This window comes from Oncorhynchus keta, chromosome 25 (assembly GCF_023373465.1).
Source record: "Oncorhynchus keta strain PuntledgeMale-10-30-2019 chromosome 25, Oket_V2, whole genome shotgun sequence".
Taxonomy (NCBI): domain Eukaryota; kingdom Metazoa; phylum Chordata; class Actinopteri; order Salmoniformes; family Salmonidae; genus Oncorhynchus; species Oncorhynchus keta.
In genome coordinates, this window is record NC_068445.1 from 22,711,751 (window position 1) to 22,733,754 (window position 22,004).

Here is a 22,004-nt window from a genome sequence, read left to right on the forward strand (position 1 = left end):
TCTCTCGGTATTTACAATGGTGTTTGTTCACCACCCTTTTCTTGTGGCAACAGGTCACAAATCTTGCTGCTGTGATGTCACACTGTGGAATTTCACCCATTAGATATGGGAGTTAATAAAAAAATTGGGTTTGTTTTGGAATTCTTTGTGTGTCTGTGTAATCTGAGGGAAATATGTGCATGAAGGTTATGAAGTGAATCTCAGTTTCCACCTCATTTTGTGGGCAGTGTGCACATAGCCCGTCTTCACTTGAGAGTCAGGTCTGCCTACGGCAGACTTTCTCAATAGATAGACTATGCTCACCGGGTCTGTACATTCCTTAAGTTTGGGTCAGTCAGAGTGGTCAGGTATTCTGCCACTGTGTACTCTCTGTTTAGGGCCAAATAGCATTCTAGTTCGCTCAGTTTTTTGTGAATTCCTTCCAATATGTCAAGTAATTCTCTTGTTGTTTTTTCATGATTTGGTTGGGTCTAATTGTGTTGCTGTCCTGGGGCTCTGTGGGGTCTGTTTGTGTTTGTGAACAGAGCCCAAGGACCAGCTTGCTTAGGGGGTTCTTCTCCAGGTTCATCTCTCTGTAGGTGATGGCTTTGTTATGGAAGGTTTGGGAATCGCTACCTTATAGATGGTTGTAGAATTTAACATCTCTTTTCTGGATTTTGATAATTAGCGGGTATCGGCCGAATTCTGCTCTGCATGCATTATTTGGTGTTTCATGTTGTACATGGAGGATATTTTTGCAGAATTCTGCATGCAGTCTCAATTTGGTGTTTGTCCCATTTTGTGAATTCTTGGTTGGTGAGCGGACCCCAGACCTCACAACCATAAAGGGCAATGAGTTCTATAACTGATTCAAGTATTTTTCGCCATTGGTATGTTGAATTTTATGTTCCTTTTGATGGCATACAAATCTCTCTCCCCCATCCCTCCTATTGTTGTCCTTACTACCCACTATTTCCATTTCACATCACACTCTCTTTAGTTTAACTCTATTTTGTTCAGTCCCAATGTTCCTCCTGCCCAGTGGTGTGCACGTACTGCTAGCTGACAGTAGGGGGTGGGAGCCAGCTCAACCCTGAACTCCCTAATCCTCCCCTAGCCACTACCCCCTAGACTAGGGGCTACCCTTTTTCACTCCAACCCCAGTTGTAACTCACCTGCTTCAGTTTATCAGCCATCTTATTATTAGAATCTAGTGTGCTAGTTTAGGGTTGGAGTGAAAACCTACAGGACGGTAGCTCTCCAGAAACAGGATTGGAGATCCCTGCCCTAAACACTTACCTTAGCCCCTGGCTCCTAGGCACTACACACTTTAAGCCTAATCCTAACTTTATGTACCATATCATAAACATGGTTACAATTCCACATATAGCCTACATGGTCTCAGGTCACATATCTAACTGCTTATTTCTGTTGTCAAAATGCCTTCAGCAGTCTACTCATTTGGAGTGTTGAGTCATATGAAGAGTCACACACACACACAACTTGATGAGTCACAGAGTGACCTTTAACTCCACAGAGGAGTGAGTCACACTTTCCCCATGACCCTCCGCTTTGACCCCTTTTGGTCTTGAGTGTTACATCATGTGGTCCGTTGTAGCTCAGTTGGTAGAGAATGGTGCTTGTAATGCCAGGGTAGTTGGTTTGATTCCTGGGACCACCCATATGTAAGATGTATGTATTCATGACTGTAAGTTGCTTTGGATAAAAGCATAAAAGCATATATTATAATATCAGCCTGTGTGTGTGTGTGTGTGTGTGTGTGTGTGTGTGTGTGTGTGTGTGTGTGTGTGTGTGTGTGTGTGTGTGTGTGTGTGTGTGTGTGTGTGACACTGTTGCACATCCCAAACTGACCCCTACCACCTATTTTATTTTTCATTTAACCAGGTAGGCCAGTTGAGAACAAGTTCTCATTAACAACTGTGACCTGGCCAAGGTAAAGCAAAGCAGTGTGACACAAACAACACAGAGTTATACATGGGATAAACAAATGTACAGTCAATAACACAATAGAAAGGTCTACATACAGTGTGTGCAAATGTAGTAAGATTAGGGAGGTAAGGCAATAAATAGGCCATTGTGGCGAAATAAGTACAATTTAGCAATGTAACACTGGAGTGATAGATGTGCAGAAGATGAATGTGCAAGTAGAGATACTGGGGTGCAAAGGAGCAAAAAATAAATAATATGGGGATGAGGTAGTTGGGTGGGCTATTTACAGATGGCTGTGTACAGGTACAGTGATCGGTAAGCTGTTCTGACAGCTGATGCTTAAAGTTAGTGAGGGAGAAATAAGACTCCAGCTTCAGTGATCGTTCCAGTCATTGGCAGCAGAGAACTGGAAGGAAGTGACCAGTGAGCTGAGATAAGGAGGGGCTTTATCTAGCAAAGACTTATAGATGACCTGGAGCCAATGGGTTTGGCAACGAATATGAATCGAGGGCCAGCCAATGAGAGCATACAGGTCACAGTGGTGGATAGTATATGGGGCTTTGGTGACAACACGGATGGCACTGTGATAGACTGCATGCAATTTGCTGAGTAGAATATTGGGGGCTATTTTGTAAATTACTTCGCCGAAGTCCAGGACCGGTAAGATAGACAGTTTTACGAGAGTATGTTCGGCAGCATGAGTGAAGGATGCTTTGTTGCGAAATTCTAGATTTAATTTTGGATTGGAGATGCTTAAAACATCTTGAAGCTAGGGGGCACTATTTTTATGTTTGGAAAAATAACGTTCCCAAAGTAAACAGCCTATTTCTCAGGACCAGATACTAGAATATGCATATGCTAATATGCTATTTTGAAAACTCCATGTTCCATAGCCTGCCTTTGCTCCATTTAAAGGGATATCAACCAGATTCCTTTTCCTATCGCTTCCTCAAGGTGTCAACATTCTATAGACATAGTTTCAGGCTTTTATGTTGAAAAATGAGCGAGAAAGATAACATCGCGTCCTTGTATGGCCGGATGCCAGCAGTGTTTTGCTTGGCGCAACAGAGTTTGGGCAGCCATTGCTCTCCGACTGAATAAGACAGTTGCGGTTGATGTATTATCGATTATATATTTTTAAAACAACCTGAGGATTGATTATAAAAAACTTTTGACATGTTTCTGTGGACATTACGGATACTATTTGGAATTTGTCTGCGTTTTAGTGACCGCTCTTTCTTGTGGATTTCTGAACATAAACGCGACAAACAAACGGAGGTATTTTGGATGTGAAAATAATCTTTATGGAACAAAAGGAACATTTATTGTGTAACAGAGTCTCGTGAGTGAAAACATCCGAAGATCATCAAAGGTAAACTATTCATTTGATTGCTTTTCTGATTTTCGTGACCAAGCTACTTGATGCTACGTGTTCATAATGTTTTGTTGAGCGATCGATAAACTTACACAAATGCTTGGATTGCTTTTGCTGTAAAGCATATTTTCAAAATCTGACACGACAGGTGGATCAACAAAAGGCTAAACTGTGTTTTGCTATATTGCACTTGTGATGTCATGAATATAAATATATATATTTTTAGTAATATTATTTCAATGTGGCCCTATGCAATTCAGCGGTTGTTGATGACAATTATCCCGCTAAAGGGATGGGTAGCGACAAGAAGTTAATGTGAGTCTGGAAGGTGAGTTTACAGTCTAGCCAGACACCTAGGTATTTGTAGTTGTCCACATATTCTAAGTCAGAACCGTCCAGAGTAGTGATGCTAGACGGGCGGGTGGGTGTGGGCAGCGATCGATTGAAGAACATGCATTTAGTTTTACTTGCATTTAAGAGCAGTTGGAGGCCACGGAAGGAGTGATGTATGGCATTGAAGCTTGTTTGGAAGTTTGTTAACACAGTGTCCAAGGAAGGGCCAGATGTATACAGAATTGCGTTGTCTGCATAGAGGTGGATCAGAGAATCACCAGCAGCAAGACCGACGTCATTGATGTATACAGAGAAAAGAGTCGGCCCGAGAATTGAACCCTGTTTCACCCTCATAGAGACTGCCAGAGGTCCGGACAACAGGCCCTCCGATTTGACACACTGAACTCTATCTGAGAAGTAGTTGGTGAACCAGGCGCGGCAGTCATTTGAGAAACCAAGGCTGTTGAGTCTGCCAATAAGAATGCGGTGATTGACAGTCGAAAGCCTTGACCAGGTCGATGAATACAGCTGCACAGTAATGTCTCTTATTGATGGCGGTTATGATATCATTTAGGACCTTGAGCGTGGCTGAGGTGCACCCATGACCAGCTCCAAAACCAGATTGCATAGCGGAGAAGGAATGGTGGGATTCGAAATGGTCGGTGATCTGTTTATTAACTTGGCTTTCGAAGACTTTAGAAAGGCAGGGTAGGATAAATATAGGTCTGTAAGAGTTTGGGTCTAGAGTGTCTCCCCTTTGAAGAGGGGGGTGACAGCGGCAGCTTTCCAATCTTTAGGGATCTCAGACGATAGGAAAGAGGAGGTTGAACAGGATAGTAATAGGGGTTGCAACAATTGCAGCGGATAATTTAAGAAAGAGAGGGTCCAGATTGTCTAGCCCAGCTGATTTGTTGGGGTCCAGATTTTGAGGCTCTTTCAGAACATCAGCTATCTGGATTTGGGTGAAGTAGATATGGGGGAGGCTTGGGCAAGTTGCTGTGTGGGGTGCAGAGCTGTTGACCGGGGTAGGGGTAGCCAGGTGGAAACCATAGATGTATCGGTGGTTTCCTAGCCTCAGTGCAGTGGGCAGCTGGGAGGAGGTGGTCTTATTCTCCATGGACATTACAGTGTCCCAAAACTTCTTCTTCACCTAGGCAGTGTATATCTGAAAGGGTTTGGTAGGTAAGTATAGTTTTGGGTCCGATACTGATTTTAGGGAGGCAAAAGTCACTAATTAGTTTTTTTACATAAATTGTGGTCCAAAGGATTAACAGATACTCAAATTGTGATTTCTTAACAACATTTTATTTACAGGACATCCACCAAAAAGCAACTACAGTTGAGGACATAATTTTACATACACCTTAGCCAAATACATTTATAAACTCGGTTTTTCACAATTCCTGACATTTAATCCTAGTACAAATTCCACCGTTTTAGGTCAGCTAGGATCACCACTTTATTTTAAGAATGTGAAATGTCAGAATAATAATAGAGAGATTTATTTATTTCAGCTTTTATATCTTTCATCACATTCCCAGTGCGTCAAAGTTTACATACTCAATTAGTATTTGGTAGCATTGCCTTTAAATTGTTTAACTTGGGTCAAACGTTTCATGTAGCCTTCCACAAGGTTCCCACAATATGTTGGGCGATTTTTGTCCCATTCGTCCTGACAGAGCTGGTGTAACCGAGTAAGGTTTGTAGATCTCCTTGCACGCACACGCTTTTTCAGTTCTGCCCACAAATTGTCTACAGGATTGAGGTCAGGGATTTGTGATGGCCACTCCAATACCTTGACTTTGTTGTCCTTAAGTCATTTTGCCACAACTTTGGAAGTATGCTTGGGGTCATTGTCCATTTGGAAGACCCATTTGCGACCAAACTTTAACTTCCTGACTGATGTCTTGAGACGTTGCTTCAATACATCCAAATAATTTTCCTTCTCATGATGCCATCTATTTTGTGAAGTGCACCCGTCCCTCCTGCAGCAAAGCACCCCCACAACATGATGCTGCCACACCCGTGCTTCCCGGTTGGGATGGTATTCTTCAGCTTGCTATCATCCCCCTTTTTCCTCCAAACATAATGATGGTCATTTTGACCAAACAGTTCTATTTTTGTTTCATCAGACCAGAGGACATTTCTCCAAAAATTACGATCTTTGTCCCCATGTGCAGTTGCAAATCGTAGTCTTGCTTTTTTATGGCGGTTTTGGAGCAGTGGCTTCTTCCTTGCCGAGCGGCCTTTCAGGTTATATCCTCCAGCATCTTCAAAAGGTCTTTTGTTGTTGTTCTGGGATTGATTTCCACTTTTCGCACCAAAGTACGTTCATCTCTAGGACAAAGAATGTGTCTCCTTCCTAAGCGGTATGACAGATGCAAGGTCCCATGGTGTTTATACTTGCATACTATTGTTTGTACAGATGAACATCGTACCTTCAGGCATTTGGAAAATGCTCCCAAGGATGGCCCAGACTTGCGGAGGCCTACAATTTGGCTGATTTCTTCTGATTTTCCCATGATGTCAAGTGAAGAGGCACTGTGTTTGAAGGTAGGCCTTGAAATACATCCACAGGTACATCTACAATTGACTCAAATTTAGTCAGTTAGCCTATCAGAAGCTTCTAAAGCCATGACCTCATTTTCTGGAATTTCCCAAGCTGTTTAACCTCTCTAGCGTATGTAGCGTCCCATCTGGCCAACATCCAGTGAGATTGCAGAGCGCCAAATTCAAATACAGAAATACTCATTATAAAAATTCAGAAAACAAAACATATTTTACATAGGTTTAAAGATGAACTTCTTGTGAATCCAACCACGTGGTCAGATTAAAAACAATATTTACGGCGAAAGCATACCTTACGATTATTTGAGAACATAGCCCAGTTGACAAATTATTACAAACAGTAACCAGCCAAGCGTTACAAAACTCAGAAATAGAGATAAAATTAATCCCTTACCTTTGATGATCTTCATATGGTGGCACTCAGAAGACATTGATTTACTCAATAAATGTTCCGTTTCTTCAATAAAGACTCTTTATATCCAAAACCCGTTTTGTTCGCGTGTTTTCTTCAGTAATCCACAGGCTCAAACGCAGTCAAAACAGGCAGTCAAACAAATCCGAATTGTATCCGTAAAGTTCATAGAAACATGTCAAACGATGTTTATATTCATTCCTCAGGTTGTTTTTAGCCTAAATGATCTATAATATATATATATATATTTTTTTTTACCCCATTTTCTCCCCAATTTCATGGTATCCAATTGTTTTAGTAGCTACTATCTTGTCTCATCGCTACAAATCCCATACGGGCCTGGGAGAGACGAAGGTTGAAAGTCATGCCTCCGATACACAACCCAACCAAGCCGCACTGCTTCTTAACACAGCGCGCATCCAACCTGGAAGCCAGCCGCACCAATGTGTCCTAGGAAACACAGTGCACATTGCAACCTTGGTTAGCGCGCACTGCGCCCGGCCCGCCACAGGAGTCGCTGGTGCGTGATGGGACAAGGACATCCCTACCGGCCAACCCCTCCCTAACCCGGATGATGCTAGGCAAATTGTGCGTCGCCCCACGGACCTCCCGGTCGCGGCCGGTTACGACAGAGCCTGGGCGCGAACCCAGAGTCTCTGGTGACACAGCTGGCGCTGCAGTACACCGCCCCTAACCACTGCACCATCCGGGTGCTTTTCATCCAAAATTCTGAATGCTGCCCCATACCCTAGAGATGTTAAATCGCTTAATGTATGTAAACTTCTGACCCACAGGAATTGTGATACAGTGAATTATAAGTGAAATAATCTGTCTGTAAACAATTGTTGGAAAAATTACTTCTGTCCTGCACAAAGTAGATGTCCTAACCGACTTGCCAAAACTAGAGATTGTTAACAAGAAATTTGTGGAGTGGTTGAAAAATGAGTTTTAATGACTCCAACCTAAGTGTATGTAAACTTCCAACTTCAACTCTATATTCTCTATAAACACGACAGTAAAAGAAATAATTAGTTTACCTTCTTAGTTACAACTTAAAGATGTCTATCTATGGCAGTGGATAAGAAGTACGCATAAGTGTTTGTGCTAAACCACCACAAGGGGTGGCTGGGTGACTTTATTATTACAGCTTGTCTCAAAGTAAATCTGGAACTGCACTGTTCACAAGTTCACAAATAAGCATTGAATGCAGTAACATGCCGTTCGTAATGTCACAACTAGGTGTCCGCGTCAGCATTTGTTGAGTAGATTTACTACAGTGTCAAAAGTCATGTAAACAAATATCGCAATTTTTTATAACTTTTTTAAATTGAACCTTTATACTGTACGGCTGACCCCATTTAGTCGACTGCTCGATTGTTTGGCTGATAGGCTGTTTCGGCACATCTTGATTGATGCCTGTCTCAGTGGACTAATCTATTGCGGAGGCCATGGGGATGACACACCAGTATTACCAATAGTACATGTATCATTAATTCCCATCATTTCTAATCTACAATGTTTGTTTGGTTACTGTAATTTATGTTCATGCATTCAATGTATTATTATTGCAGTATTTTACAGTTCTCCTTGTCAGAGTGGACACGTTGTTTACAGAGCGTACAACCTAGGCTTCACTTGTGAGAAACAAGTTTAGTTGATTTCATTCCATTTACGATTTGCCAATTTATTCATTGTCTTCAGCAACATTATTCACTGTTGAGTAAGGATGCACACCTGACTACGCATAGAAGTAGGCCTAGGCTACCTGACCTGCACGCAAATGTGACCATTTGGGGATCTGGTAGTATTTCTGATTAACTCACTACTGCTAATGAGCTGTGGAATAAAAGTCATTTTATTCTTCACCTCAAATAGAAAGTAAACAAAGCCTGTTTTCACATCCATTGAGAAAATGTAGCCTATTTGAAAAATGAAAGGGGAAAAATGTCATGCTTTGATCCAGTGAAAACATCAGAAAATAGGCCTACCTGATCGCATCTTATCCCTTGCACAAATAGCCTACAGCTGTGTCTGTCCAAAGCTCACTGAGGCAGGAAACTCTGAGGGGCCCAAGATTTGGGCTAGACCAAGTAGATTGTTGATACAATGTTTCAAGTTCCTTGCAGACAGTCCATGATTATCTAATGTGATTTATTTTTATCAGGATATTTTCTACCTGCAGGCTGCAATGTTTTTAATGTTAGATTTATGTAGGCTATTTTTACATAGTTGGCAATGGCAATAGAAGTTACTTTTAGATGTGCATCATTTTCATTTAGGTTTTCATTAATCACAACAATGATTTTGAGATAAATACTTTTTTTATCAAATATATAAAACTGTTCCACGAAAATGTGCAAATGAAAATCATAACTGGCATGCAGATCAGTAGAAATGGTAAGATGAATTGGCACTCCAAATGGAAATGGTTGCCAATCCCTGGCAATATTTATTTTTGTATTTATTTTTTTATAACTTTATTTAACGAGGCAAGTCAGTTAAGAACACATTCTTATTTTCAATGACGGCCTAGGAACGGTGGGTTAACTGCCTTGTTCAGGGGCAGAACGACAAATGTTTTCCTTGACAGCTCAGCGATTCAATCACCTTACGGTTAACTAGTCCAACGTTCGAACCACCTGCCTCACGAGGAGCCTGCCTGTTACGCGAATGCAGTAAGAAGCCACGGTAAGTTGCTAGCTAGCATTAAACTTATCTTATAAAAAAACAATCAATCAATCATAATCAGTAGTTATAACTACACATGGTTGTTGATATTACTAGTTTATCTAGTGTGTCCTGTGTTGCATATAATCGATGCGGTGCGCATTCGCGAAAAAGGACTGTCGTTGCTCCAACGTGTACCTAACCATAAACATCAATGCCTTTCTCAGTATATATTTTTAAACCTGCATATTTAGCTAAAAGAAAGGTTAGCAGGCAATATTAACCAGGTGAAATTGTGTCAGTTCTATTGCAATCATTGCACGCAGAGTCAGGGTATATGCAACAGTTTGGGCCACCTGGCTCATTGCGAACTAATTTGCCAGAATTTTACATAATTATGACATAACATTGAAGGTTGTGCAATGTAACAGAAATACTTAGACTTAGGGATGCCAACGGTTCCGTATTTCACTGAAAGAATAAACGTTTTGTTTTCTAAATGATAGTTTCTGGATTCAACCATATTAATGACCTACGGCTCGTATTTCTGTGTGTTATTATGTTATAATTAAGTCTATGATTTGATAGAGCAGTCTGACTGAGCGATGGTAGGCACCAACAGGTTCATAAGCATTTATTCAAACAGCACTTTTGTGCGTTTTGCCAGCAGCTCTTCGCAATGCTTCAAGCATTGCGCTGTTTATGACTTCAAGCCTATCAACTCCCGAGATTAGGCTGGTGTAACCGATGTGAAATGGCTAGCTAGTTAGCGGGGTGCGCGCTAATAGCGTTTCAAACGTCACTCGCTCTGAGACTTGGAGTAGTTGTTCCCCTTGCTCTGCATGGGTAACGCTGCTTCGAGGGTGGCTGTTGTCGATGTGTTCCTGGTTCGAGCCCAGGTAGCGGCGAGGAGAGGGATGGATACTATACTGTTACACTGGCAATACCTAAGTGCCTATAAGAACATCCAATAGTCAAAGTTATATGAAATACAAATCGTATGGAGAGAAATAGTCCTATAATTCCTATAATAACTACAACCTAAAACTTCTTACCTGGGAATATTGAAGACTCATGTTAAAAGGAACCACCAGCTTTCATATGTTCTCATGTTCTAAGCAAGGAACATAAACGTTAGCTTTCTTACATGGCACATATTGCACTTTTACTTTCTTCTCCAACACGTTGTTTTTGCATTATTTAAACCAAATTGAACGAATGTTTCATTATTTATTTGAGGCTAAATTGATTTTCATCTGTACAAACAATAGTATGCAAGTATAAACACCATGGGACCACGCATCCGTCATACCGCTCGGGAAGGAGTCGCGTACTGTCTCGTACTTTGGTGCGAAAAGTGCAAATCAATCCCAACAGCAAAGGACCTTGTGAAGATGCTGGAGGAAACAGGTACAAAAGTATCTATATCCACAGTAAAACGAGTCCTATATCGACATAACCTGAAAGGCCACTCAGCAAGGAAGAAGCCACTGCTCCAAAACCGCAATTAAAAAGCCAGACTACGGTTTGCAACTGCACATGGAGACAAAAATCATACTTTTTGGAGGAATGTGATCAAAATAAACTGTTTGGCCATAATGACCATTGTTGTGTTTGGAGGATAAAGGGGGATGCTTTCAAACTGAAGAACACCATCCCAACCGTGAAGCACGGGGTGGCAACATCATGTTGTGGGGGTGCTTTGCTGCAGGAGGGACTGGTGCACTTCACAAAATAGATGGCTTCATGAGAAAGGAAAATTGTGTGGCTGTATTGAAGCAACGTTTCAAGACATCAGTCAGGAAGTTAAAGCTTGGTCGCAAATGGGTCTTCCAAATGGACAATGACCCCAAGCATACTTCCAAAAATGGCTTAAGGACAACAAAGTCAAATTATTGGAGTGGCCATCACAAAGCCCGGGCCTCAATCCCATAGAATATTTGTGGTCAGAACTGAAACAGTGTCTGCGAGCAAGGAGGCCTACAAACCTGACTCAGTTACACCAGCTCTGTCAGGAGGAATGGTCCAAAATTCACCCAACTTATTGTGGGAAGCTTGTGGAAGGCTACCCGAAACGTTTGACCCAAGTTAAACAATTTAAAAGCAATGCTACCAAATACCAATAACCAGTAAACTTCTGACCCACTGGGAATGTGATGAAAAAAATAAAAGCTGAAATAAATAATTCTTTCTACTTTTATTCTGACATTTCACATTCTTAAAATAAAGTGGTGATCCTAACTGACCTAAAACAGGACATTTTTATTATGATTAAATGTCAGGAATTGTGAAAAACTGAGTTTAAATGTACAGTGAGGGAAAAAAGTATTTGATCCCCTGCTGATTTTGTATGTTTGTCCACTGACAAAGAAATGATTAGTCTATCATTTTAATGGTAGGTTTATTTGAACAGTGAGAGACAGAATAACAACAAAACAATCCAGAAAAACACGTCAAAAATGTTATAAATTGATTTGCATTTTAATGAGGGATATAAGTATGTGACCCTTCTGCAAAACATGACTTAGTACTTGGTGGCAAAACCCTTGTTGACAATCACAGAGGTCAGACTTTTCTTGTAGTTGGCCAACAGGTTTGCACACATCTCAGGAGGGATTTTGTCCCGCTCAGCCTCCAAACCTTTGCAGATCTTCTCCAAGTCATTAAGGTTTGGAGGCTGACGTTTGGAAACTCGAACCTTCAGCTCCCTCCACAGATTTTCTATGGGATTAAGGTCTGGAGACTGGCTAGGCCACTCCAGGACCTTAATGTGCTTCTTCTTTTTTTGTTTTGTTATTCTGTCTCTCACTGTTCAAATAAACCTACCATTACAATTATAGACGGATCATTTCTTTGTCAGTGGGCAAATTTACAAAATCAGCAGGGGATCACTCTATTTGTCTAAGGTGTATGTAAACTTCCGACTTCAACTGTAAAGAAAGACAAGAAAGATACAGGTATCCTTCCTAACTCGGATGCCGGAGAAGAAGGAAACTGCTCCGGGATTTCATCATGACCATTAAACAGTTATAGAGTTTAATGGCTGTGATTGGAGAAAACTGCGGATGGATCAACAACATTGTAGTTAGTCCACAATACAACCTAATTCACAAGAGTGAAAAGAAGGAAGCCTGTACAGAATACAAAATATTTCAAAATATGCATCCTGTTTGCAATAAGGCACTGAATTAAAACTGCATTAAAATGTGGCAAATAAAGTTAATTTATGTCCTGAATACAAAGCTTTATGTTTGTGGAAAATCCAACACAACACATTACTGAGTACCACTTTTCATATTTTCAAGCATGGTGGTGGCTGCATCATGTTATGGGTATGCTTTTCATCAGCAAGGACAAGGGTGTTTTTTTATTACTACAAAAAAATTGAATAGAGCTAAGCACAGGCAAAATCCTAGAGACAAACCTGGTTCAGTCTTCTTATCAACAGACACTGGGAGACAAATTCCCATTTCAGCAGGACAATAACCTAAAACACCAGGCCAATTATACACTGGAGTTGCTTACCAATATGACATTAAATGTTCCTAAGCCTATAGTTTTCTTGGCATTTTCTGGTAATTATTGTGATAGGCTCACGTTTTACCGGTACGGCGTACCCCACTATTTATTTTGCCGGGACGTCGTACCGGACCGTACCACCCTCCTTTCACACCCGAGTGTACATCAAATTAGTGAGAATAGCACAGACAGGAACTGGTACTCCTGCACACTAGGTATACTTGCAGATTTAACATTAGACCCTGACCATATCCTCTCTCACTCTGGAGAAACTCACCAAACTCCAGCTTGGAGGGAATAAAAACACTGGAACATTATTCCACAACACTAACATCTCCCCACCCAAATCTGTCTCTCTCTCCATGTCTCACACACACACATTTGTATTGCTATCCTTGTAGGGAACAAAGAATTGATTCCCATCCAAAATTCTATTTTCCTTAACCATAACCCTAAGCCTAACCCCAAATCTCTAACCCTAAAACTATACCTAACCCTAACTGTAACGCTAACCGTAAACCTAACCCTAAAATTGCATTCTTCCTCATGGGGACAGGCAAATGTCACTTCATCCCTACCTACATGTACAAATTACCTCGACTAACTTGTACCCCCGTACGTTGACTCGTTAACGGTACCCCTGTATATAGCTTTGCTACTGTTGTTTTATTGTGTTACTTTTTATAATTTTTGACTTTACTCTATTTGGTAAATATTTTCTTAACTCTTCTTGAACTTCACTGTTGGTTAAGGGCTTGTAAGTGACCATTTCACGGTAAGGTCTACACTTGTTGTATTCGGCACATGTGACAAATAAAGTTTGATTCGATTTGACCGAATTATCCTTGTTTTACTGTCCTTGTGAGGACTTCTGGTACCCAGAAGGATAGACACACACACACACACACACACACACACACACACACATATATATATAAACACACACATAAACACACACAAACACACACACACTCACTGCCCTTCAAATAGTTTTTTGAAGCCTTTTATTTGGCAGTGTGCCCGGTGGTTAGTGTTTAATTTTCCCTGTAAAGAACTGGGCAGCTGTCCAGAGACAGACAAAGAGAGAGGGAGGGGGGAGAAAGAGAGAGAGAGAGAGGATTTAGTAAACGAATGAAAGAGTAGAGGAAATGAATGGAAAGATTAACAGAATGAAAAAAAAGAGAATGAAGACCCCAGACCCTCTTATTATCGGTTCCCTCCAAAACACAGTGATTGATATGATCACACAAGCAGTTCTCTCTTTCGTTCTGTCTCTCCCTCCCTCCCGCCCCCTCTTCTATCTATGCCCTCATTTTCTTTCTCTGTTCTGGAGAGGACGATTCTTCCCCTGTGGGAACCACACTCTGACACACACACACACACACACACACACAGCTCCTCAGCAAACAAACACCATGAATACTAGCACGTCTTTGTGTCCGCAGCACGTAAAGTGGGGGAGAGAGGGAGGTGAGGGAGAGAAAGAGAGCGAAAAAAGCGAGGAAGAAAAGAGGAGATGTAATAGTGTTGATCTTGTGGCTACTCTCACAGACCCCTTCCCTTCCTCCCCCCTCTTTTCCCGCTCTCTCATTTTCTCGTTCTTCCCACCAGTTCTCTGGGGAATAAAGACCTTCATTCATCTGGTTGAGGAGAGACACAGCAGGGGGGAGAAGGGGAGGCATAGGGAGGCTCAAGGTGGGACAGTCTGTGGAACTCTATGTGTGTGTGTGTGTTGGTTGGTTCTTCTATCCTTGTGGGGACCTAAAATCCCTAAAACATGGAAAATTATCCTGCGTGCGGACATTGCCCACATCCCCCATGACTACAAACACGATTTTAAGCTTAGGGGTTAGGTTTAGAGTTACAATTAGGGTTAGTATTAGGGTTAGGGTAAAGGTAAGGGGTTAGTGGTTAGGTGTAGGGTTCGGAGTTAGTTTTAGGGTTATGTTAGGGTTAGGGATTAGACAAAATAGGATTTTGAATAGAAATTAGTTTTAGGTCCCCAAGACGATAGAAGAATATGTATGATTGTGTGTATATAAAAAATATATACAGTGCCTTCGGAAAGTATTCAGACCCTTTGAATTTTTCTACATTGTGTTACGTTAAAGCCTTATTTTAAAATTAATTCAATTGTTTGTTTTTCCCTCATCAATATACACACTATATCCCATAATGACAAAGCAACAAAAGGTTTTAGATTTTTTTTTGCAAATTCATAAAAATAAAAAAAAACGTTAATATCACATTTACATAAGAATTCAGACCCTTTACACAGTACTTTGTTGAAGCACCTTTGGCAGCGATTACAGTCTCGAGTCTTCTTGGGTATGACGCTACAAGTTTGGCCCACCTATATTTGGAGAGTTTCTCCCATTGTTCTCTTTAGATCCTCTCAAGCTCTGTCAGGTTTGATGGGGAGAGTCGCTGCACAGCTACTTTCAGGTCTCTGCCTGGAAACTTGCCCCAAAGCCACTCCTGAGTTGTCTTGGCTGTGTGCTTAGGGTCATTGTCCTGTTGGAAGGTGAACCTTCACCCCAGTCTGAAGTCCTCAGCGCTCTGGAGCAGGTTTTCATCAAGGATCTCGCTGTACTTCGATCCATTCATCTATCCCTTGATCCTAGTCTCACAGTCCCTGCCGCTCAAAAACAACCCTACAGCACATCGCTGTCCCCCACCACGCTTCACTTCACTGTGCTTGACATTCAGGCCAAAGAGCAGACCAGAGAATCTTGTTTTTCATGGTCCGATAGTCCTTTAGGTGCCTTTTGGCAAACTCCCAGCGGGCTGTCATGTGCCTTTTACTGAGGATTGGCTTCTGTCTGGACAGTCTATCATAAAGGCCTGATTGGTGGAGTGCTGCAGAGATGGTTGTCCTTCTGGAAGGTTCTCCCATCTCCACAGAGGAACTCTGGAGCTCTGTCAGAGTGACCATCGGGTTGTTGGTCACATCCCTGACCAAGGCCCTTCTCCCCCAATTGCTCAGTTTGGCCGGGCAGCCAACTCCAGGAAGAGTGAGTCTTGGTAGTTCCAAACTTATTCCATTAAAGAATGATGGAAGCCACTGTGTTCTTGGGGACTTTCAATTCTGCAGACATTTTTTGGTACCCTTTCACCAGATCTGTGTCTCGACACAATCCTGTCTGGGAGGTCAATTCCTTCAACCTCATGGCCAAATTTTTGCTCTGAAATGAACTGTCAACTGTGGGACCTTAAATACAGTTGAAGTCGGAAGATTACATACACTTAGGTTGGAGTCATTATAACTCGTTTTTCAACCACTCCACAAATGTCTTGTAAACAAACTATAGTTTTGGCAAGTCGGGTTAGGACATCTACTTTGTACATGACAAGTAATTTTTCCAACAAATGTTCACAGACAGATTATTTAACTTATAATTTACTGTATCACAATTCTAGTGGGTCAGAAGTTTACATACACTAAGTTGACTGTGCCTTTAAACAGCTTGGAAAATTCCAGTAAATTATGTCATGACATTCAAAGCTTCTGATTGGCTAATTTACATAATTTAAGTCAATTGGAGGTGTACCTGTGGATCTATTTCAAGGCCTACCTTCAAACTCAGTGCCTCTTTGCTTGACATCATGGGAAAATCAAAAGAAATCAGCCAAGACCTCAGAAAAATAATTTGTAGACCTCCACAAGAATGGTTCATCTTTGGGAGCAATTTCCAAATGCCTGAAGGTACGACGTTCATTTGTACAAACAAGAGTATGCAAGTATAAACACCATGGGACCACGCAGCCATCATAACGCTCAGGAAGGAGACGCATACTGTCTCCTAGAGATGAACGTACCTTGGTGTGAAAAGTGCAAATAAATCCCAGAACAACAGCAAAGGACCTTGTGAAGATGCTGGAGGAAACCGGTACAAAAGTATCTATATCCACAGTAAAACGATTCCTATATCGACATAACCTGAAAGGCCACTCAGCAAGGAAGAAGCCACTCCTCCAAAACCCCCATAAAAAAGCCAGACTATGGTTTGCAACTGCACGTGGGGACAAAGATTGTACTTTTTGGAGAAACGTCCTCTGGTCTGATGAAACAAAAATAGAACTGTTTGGCCATAATGAACATGGTTATGTTTGGAGGATAAAGGGGGATGCTTGCAAGCCGCAGAACACCATCCCAACCGTGAAGCACGGGGTGGCAGCATCATGTTGTGGGGGTGCTGTGCTGCAGGAGGAACTGGTGCACTTCACAAAATAGATGGCTTCATGAGAAAGGAAAATTATGTGGATATATTGAAGCAACATCTCAAGACATCAGTCAGGAAAATGCTTGGTCGCAAATTCGTCTTCCAAATGGACAATGACCCCAAGCATACTTCCAAAGTTGTGGCAAAATGGCTTAAGGACAACAAAGTCAAGGTATTGGAGTGGCCATCACAAAGCCCTGACCTCAATCCTATAGAAAATTTGTGGGAAGAACTTAAAAAGCGTCTGTGAGCAAGGAGGCCTACAAACCTGACTCCGTTACACCAGCTCTGTCCAGAGGAATGGAGCAAAATTCACCCAGCTTATTGTGGGAAGCTTGCGGAAGGCTACCCGAAACATTTGACCCAAGTTAAACAATTTAAAGGCAATACACTCAATCCGTATTTGGTAGATGGTAAACTTCTGACCCACTGGGAATGAAGATGAAAGAAATAAAAGCTGAAAGAAATCAATCTCTCTACTATTATTCTGACATTTCACATTCTTAAAATAAAGACAGGGAATTTCTACTGGGATTAGATGTCAGGAATTGTGAAAAACTGAGTTTAAATGTTTTTGGCTAAGGTGTATGTAAACTTCTGACTTCAACTGTAGACAGGTTTGTGCCTTTCCAAATCATGTTCAATCAATTGAATTTACCACAAATGGACTCCAATCAAGCTGTAGAAACATCTCCAGAGTGATTAATGGAAACAGGATGCACTGGTATTTGTTTTTTATTTGTAATAAATTTGCTAAAATCTCTAAACCTGTTTTCGCCTTGTCATTAAGGGGTTTTGTGTGGAGATTGATGAGGATTTTTCTTTAATCCATTTTAGAATAAGGCTGTAACGTAACAAAAAGTCAAGGGTTCTGAATACAAGTCAGTTTGTCAAATCTCTGCTAGCACTGCCCTGGTTATTGTAAGTGGAAACATATAGGAGCAACAACGGCTCAGCAGCGAAGTGGTAGGCCACACAATCTCACTGAATAGGACCGCTGAGTGCTTGAGCAAGATTGCAACACTCACTACAGAGTTCTTGTACTGACATCTGGAAGCAATGTCAGCACAAGAATTGTTCGTCGGGAGCTTCACAAAATGCACACAGGCCTAAGATTACCATGTGTAATGCAAAGCGTTGGCTGCAGAGGTGTAAAGCTCACCGGAATTTGACTCTGGAGCAGTGGAAATTCGTTCTCTGGAATGATGAATCATGCTTCGCCATCTGGCAGGCCGACGGACGATTCTGGGTTTGGCGGATGCCAGGAGAACGCTACCTGACACAAGGCATAGTGCCAACTGTAAAGTTTGGTGGGAGGAGGAATAATTGTCTGGGGCTGTTTTTCATGGTTCGGGCTAGGCCCCTTAGTTCCAGTGAAGGGAAATCTTAACGCTACAGTATACAATGACATTTTAGACAATTCTGTGCTTCCAACATAGTGGAAACATTTTGGGGAAGGCCATTTCCTGTTTCAGCATGACAATGCCCCTGTGCACAAAGCATGGTTCATACAGAAATGGTTTGTCGAGATCGGTGTGTGTGTGTCTGCATCTTTGGCTCAAAGATGATGTAAACAAGGTATTTAAACCAGTTCAAACAGTGTGCAATAAAATATGCCATCTCTGGAAAAACTGCCGTATTCAAGGTGTCTTCTTCCCTTTCCCCACTGAGCTTGAGAGAGTTATGCTTTACATTACTTCTTTAAGGCAACCATGGATGTAATGCACAGTGCTACACAAGGCTTGCTCGTTTAAAAGCATAACTCTTAGAACATGAGTGATATGTGTGGTATTAAAAATAGCGACTACTAGCATGAATTCATCTTTATCCTACAGAGACGACTCGATCTCGGAGTGTGTTATTACAACAGAATGGAGAGGGTCCCCTGCTGAACAACACAGTCACATTTACATGCTATACAAAGCATACGTCTAATGCCTGTCATTACCATTAATGACTGTGTGTGTGTGTGTGTGTGTGTGTGTGTGTGTGTGTGTGTGTGAATAGCTAGCTATTCTATAAGAGCTATAAGAGCATTGCTTCAGGAAGGCAATTACAGTGATTATTACGGCGATTATGTGCTGATTGTTCCTCTCATGTAGTGGTGTGATACTAAGCCAGAGCCGATGCACTACACACAGAAAATATCCCACACATGCAGGCACACACTTGTGTTGTCACGATAACAGAATTTAGACTTCAATACCGAAAAGTTACCAGTATTATGATACTCGATACCATCACGATACTCGATACCAAAACGTTATCAAAACGATACCACAAAAAAAAGAAGGCATATTAGCCAATGTCACAGAATAGCACTTAAATCCAGAAAGATAAACTCAGTTACTGCTCTGTTCAATTGTTGGACATCTTCTGAGTTCAATATTCAAATTTTTTACATCAACATTTTTCAGACACCCATGTATGTATTGAATAATCAATTATAAAAAATCATACAACAATTTGCATGGAAGTAACTTATTTCATAAAAGTGTGCGCTGTCTCTTTAACCGCTAATGACATCATTCACGAGACAAGTTGGGGGCGGTCACACAGTCAGTAGGCTAAGGCAATAGATAATCTTTGGGAGAGACGTGAGAGAGAGACCGATTAAGTGAATGAATAAAGTTTTGGTGGCAATCAGCATTGAAATCAACATATTTTGCATTATGGTTTGCATATTATCACAAACAAAGTACTAGGGTAGTGAATTGATGTTAGCTTCAGCACGGAAAGTTAGCCTACAAAGCAGGAAGCTACCAGTATCTTATTGCATTGTAAAGTGTTCTAGCCTGTATAGACATTGTTTTGCGACCAGTAATTAACAGGTTCAACATTTCTACATGCCGTGTCGCATTATTCAAGTGTGTAAACTTCTGTGCAGCATTTGTGGGGAGCTAAACCTGATGCAGCCCAGACTCCCAGTGCAGCAGACCCGGCGCCAGGATAAAGTGACTAAGGGGGCAGTAGAAATTGGTGAGGGGGTTCTTGCATTGTAATTAAATTGAATTCTGCTTACATGACACTATACCACAACAAACATAAAGTTCAAATGCCTAAATGCTGAGACCGTTGATTATGTGCTTTTGAAGTGACAGGTTGGCGTGTATTCATTTCCACTGCGCTGTATCAGAACAATGGACAGCGCCCTACACACAAATGCAAGGCCGTTTTGGTAATGAACATAGGCTACAAGACAGATAGGGTGCAGCCATACACACAGCTGTCTTACCAAAATAATACAAACTAAATGCTGAAAGTAGTAGCCTAGTTATTCATGAAAGCAAACAAACATACTGAATAGCAGTTTGTCTTAGAATACCGACACAACTGTGAATGTGAACAGAACAAAACAGTGGTACAAAGTAGGCTTAGTAAACTAAATATCAGATCGATAAAAGTCATGACAATCTATATTTAAGTTACTTACATTAACAGTAAACAAACGCACTAAACGAAAGGCGAATGGGGATCCAAATAACCAAAACATAGCCTACAGTCTACTACAGTGAGATGCAGCCATGCACAGCTATTTTACCAAACAAATATGCCTATAGGCCGGCTTCAAACATGGAAAATCATGCCGCTCAGAAGAACAGAATCACGTTGTGATATGGCACAATACACTTCTGTGGAACAAATTCCACCCACATAATCAATTAAGCAATGCCAGCCTACCATAAACAAATTTCCAATACATACAGTTCCATTTACAACCATGAAAACCAATAGGCTACAAGACAATTGAGTGCTTTTGACCAAGAATTGACAGGTTGGCACAATCTCCAATCTCTATTTGCACCAAGGACAGTGCCCTACATACTAAAGCAAGGCCATTGAAAACCCAGGTTAGCTAAAAGCAGTCACATGCTTCCCTTTGAAAAGAGTTTGTGTACATATTATGACAACATTTTGTCAGGTTTTTTTTCGACTTGTCATTGCACGCAAATCATTTTTTAGAGGCAAGACGAATTTCGGTAGCCGAAGTCTATACTCCTTTGTCTCTGATTGGTCAACTGTAGGGGTGACAAGAGTTTCTTCTTCTTCTCGATTCAGCCAAAAACTCTATGGATTCAACATGGTGAACGACAACATAGAGCATCGATTGAACGAGGAGGTACAGACGTACCTGCACCTCTACGATTCTAGCCATAGACCAGCATGTAAAGGCCAATTCATGTTCGAAAAAGTGGGGTAGCATGTGACAAGTTCCTCAAGGCAAAGAAAAGAACAGAAGGCTGCAGTGGAGGTGCCGGTGGAAAGGCTACCCCAGAAATGTTGCTGCAGCTTCCCTGGTTTGTTTGGCATGTGAAGCATGGGAAGACTGAAAGCAACATGCCGTCTTCACCAGAGGATGAGGTATGTTGTTGAATTTTCTATTGTAGCCGAAGAAAACAGTACTCATGTTTGCTAACAATAGCTAGCCCGCTAGCACTAGCTACTTGGCTGGCTAGTGGCTAGCTAGCTTAGTAGCATACTCGTGCAGAGAAAGCAAGGCAATCAACTAAACTATAGATCTTTACAACTTTTTAATAAAACAATTTTGTCAGAGAAAGAAAATCATAAGCTTCTCACATTGGTAACACCGAAGTAGAAGTTTAGTAGCATGGTCCAGGTAGCTAAAATGTTGCAAATGTTTGAGCAGAGTTGAGTAGCTAGGCCTGGCCTACTAAACACTGCTCAAACGTTTGCAACAGTATAGTCTATTGTAGTCTTGGTTTTATGAAATTTTATATGATTTTCATTGATCGTTTTGGATGGATACGTGTACAAAATAGCCCTCTACTTTTTTATTTTTCAAGGCAGAAACACACGTGAATGGAGATAGCATCAGGTGTTGTTCTCTGCGCCCCAGCACTGCCTGTTCATCAGTCCCCAGCACTGCCTCTGTCCCCAGCACTGCCTGTTCATCAGTCCCCAGCACTGCCTCTGCCCCCAGCACTGCCTGTTCATCAGTCCCCAGCACTGCCTCTGC

The 22,004-nt window shown here is 41.5% G+C and overlaps 1 protein-coding gene across 1 annotated transcript in view; it reads right to left on the minus strand.

Moving 5' to 3' along the window:
• Positions 1 to 21,182, minus strand: part of LOC118374178 (SET-binding protein-like) — a 114,250-nt gene extending 93,068 nt beyond the window's left edge. The window contains exon 1 of the mRNA XM_052479988.1: positions 21,159 to 21,182. Within this exon, the coding sequence (XP_052335948.1) occupies positions 21,159 to 21,182 (24 nt within the window). The remainder of the gene's footprint in view (positions 1 to 21,158) is intronic.
• Between the last annotated feature and the right edge of the window lie 822 nt (positions 21,183 to 22,004).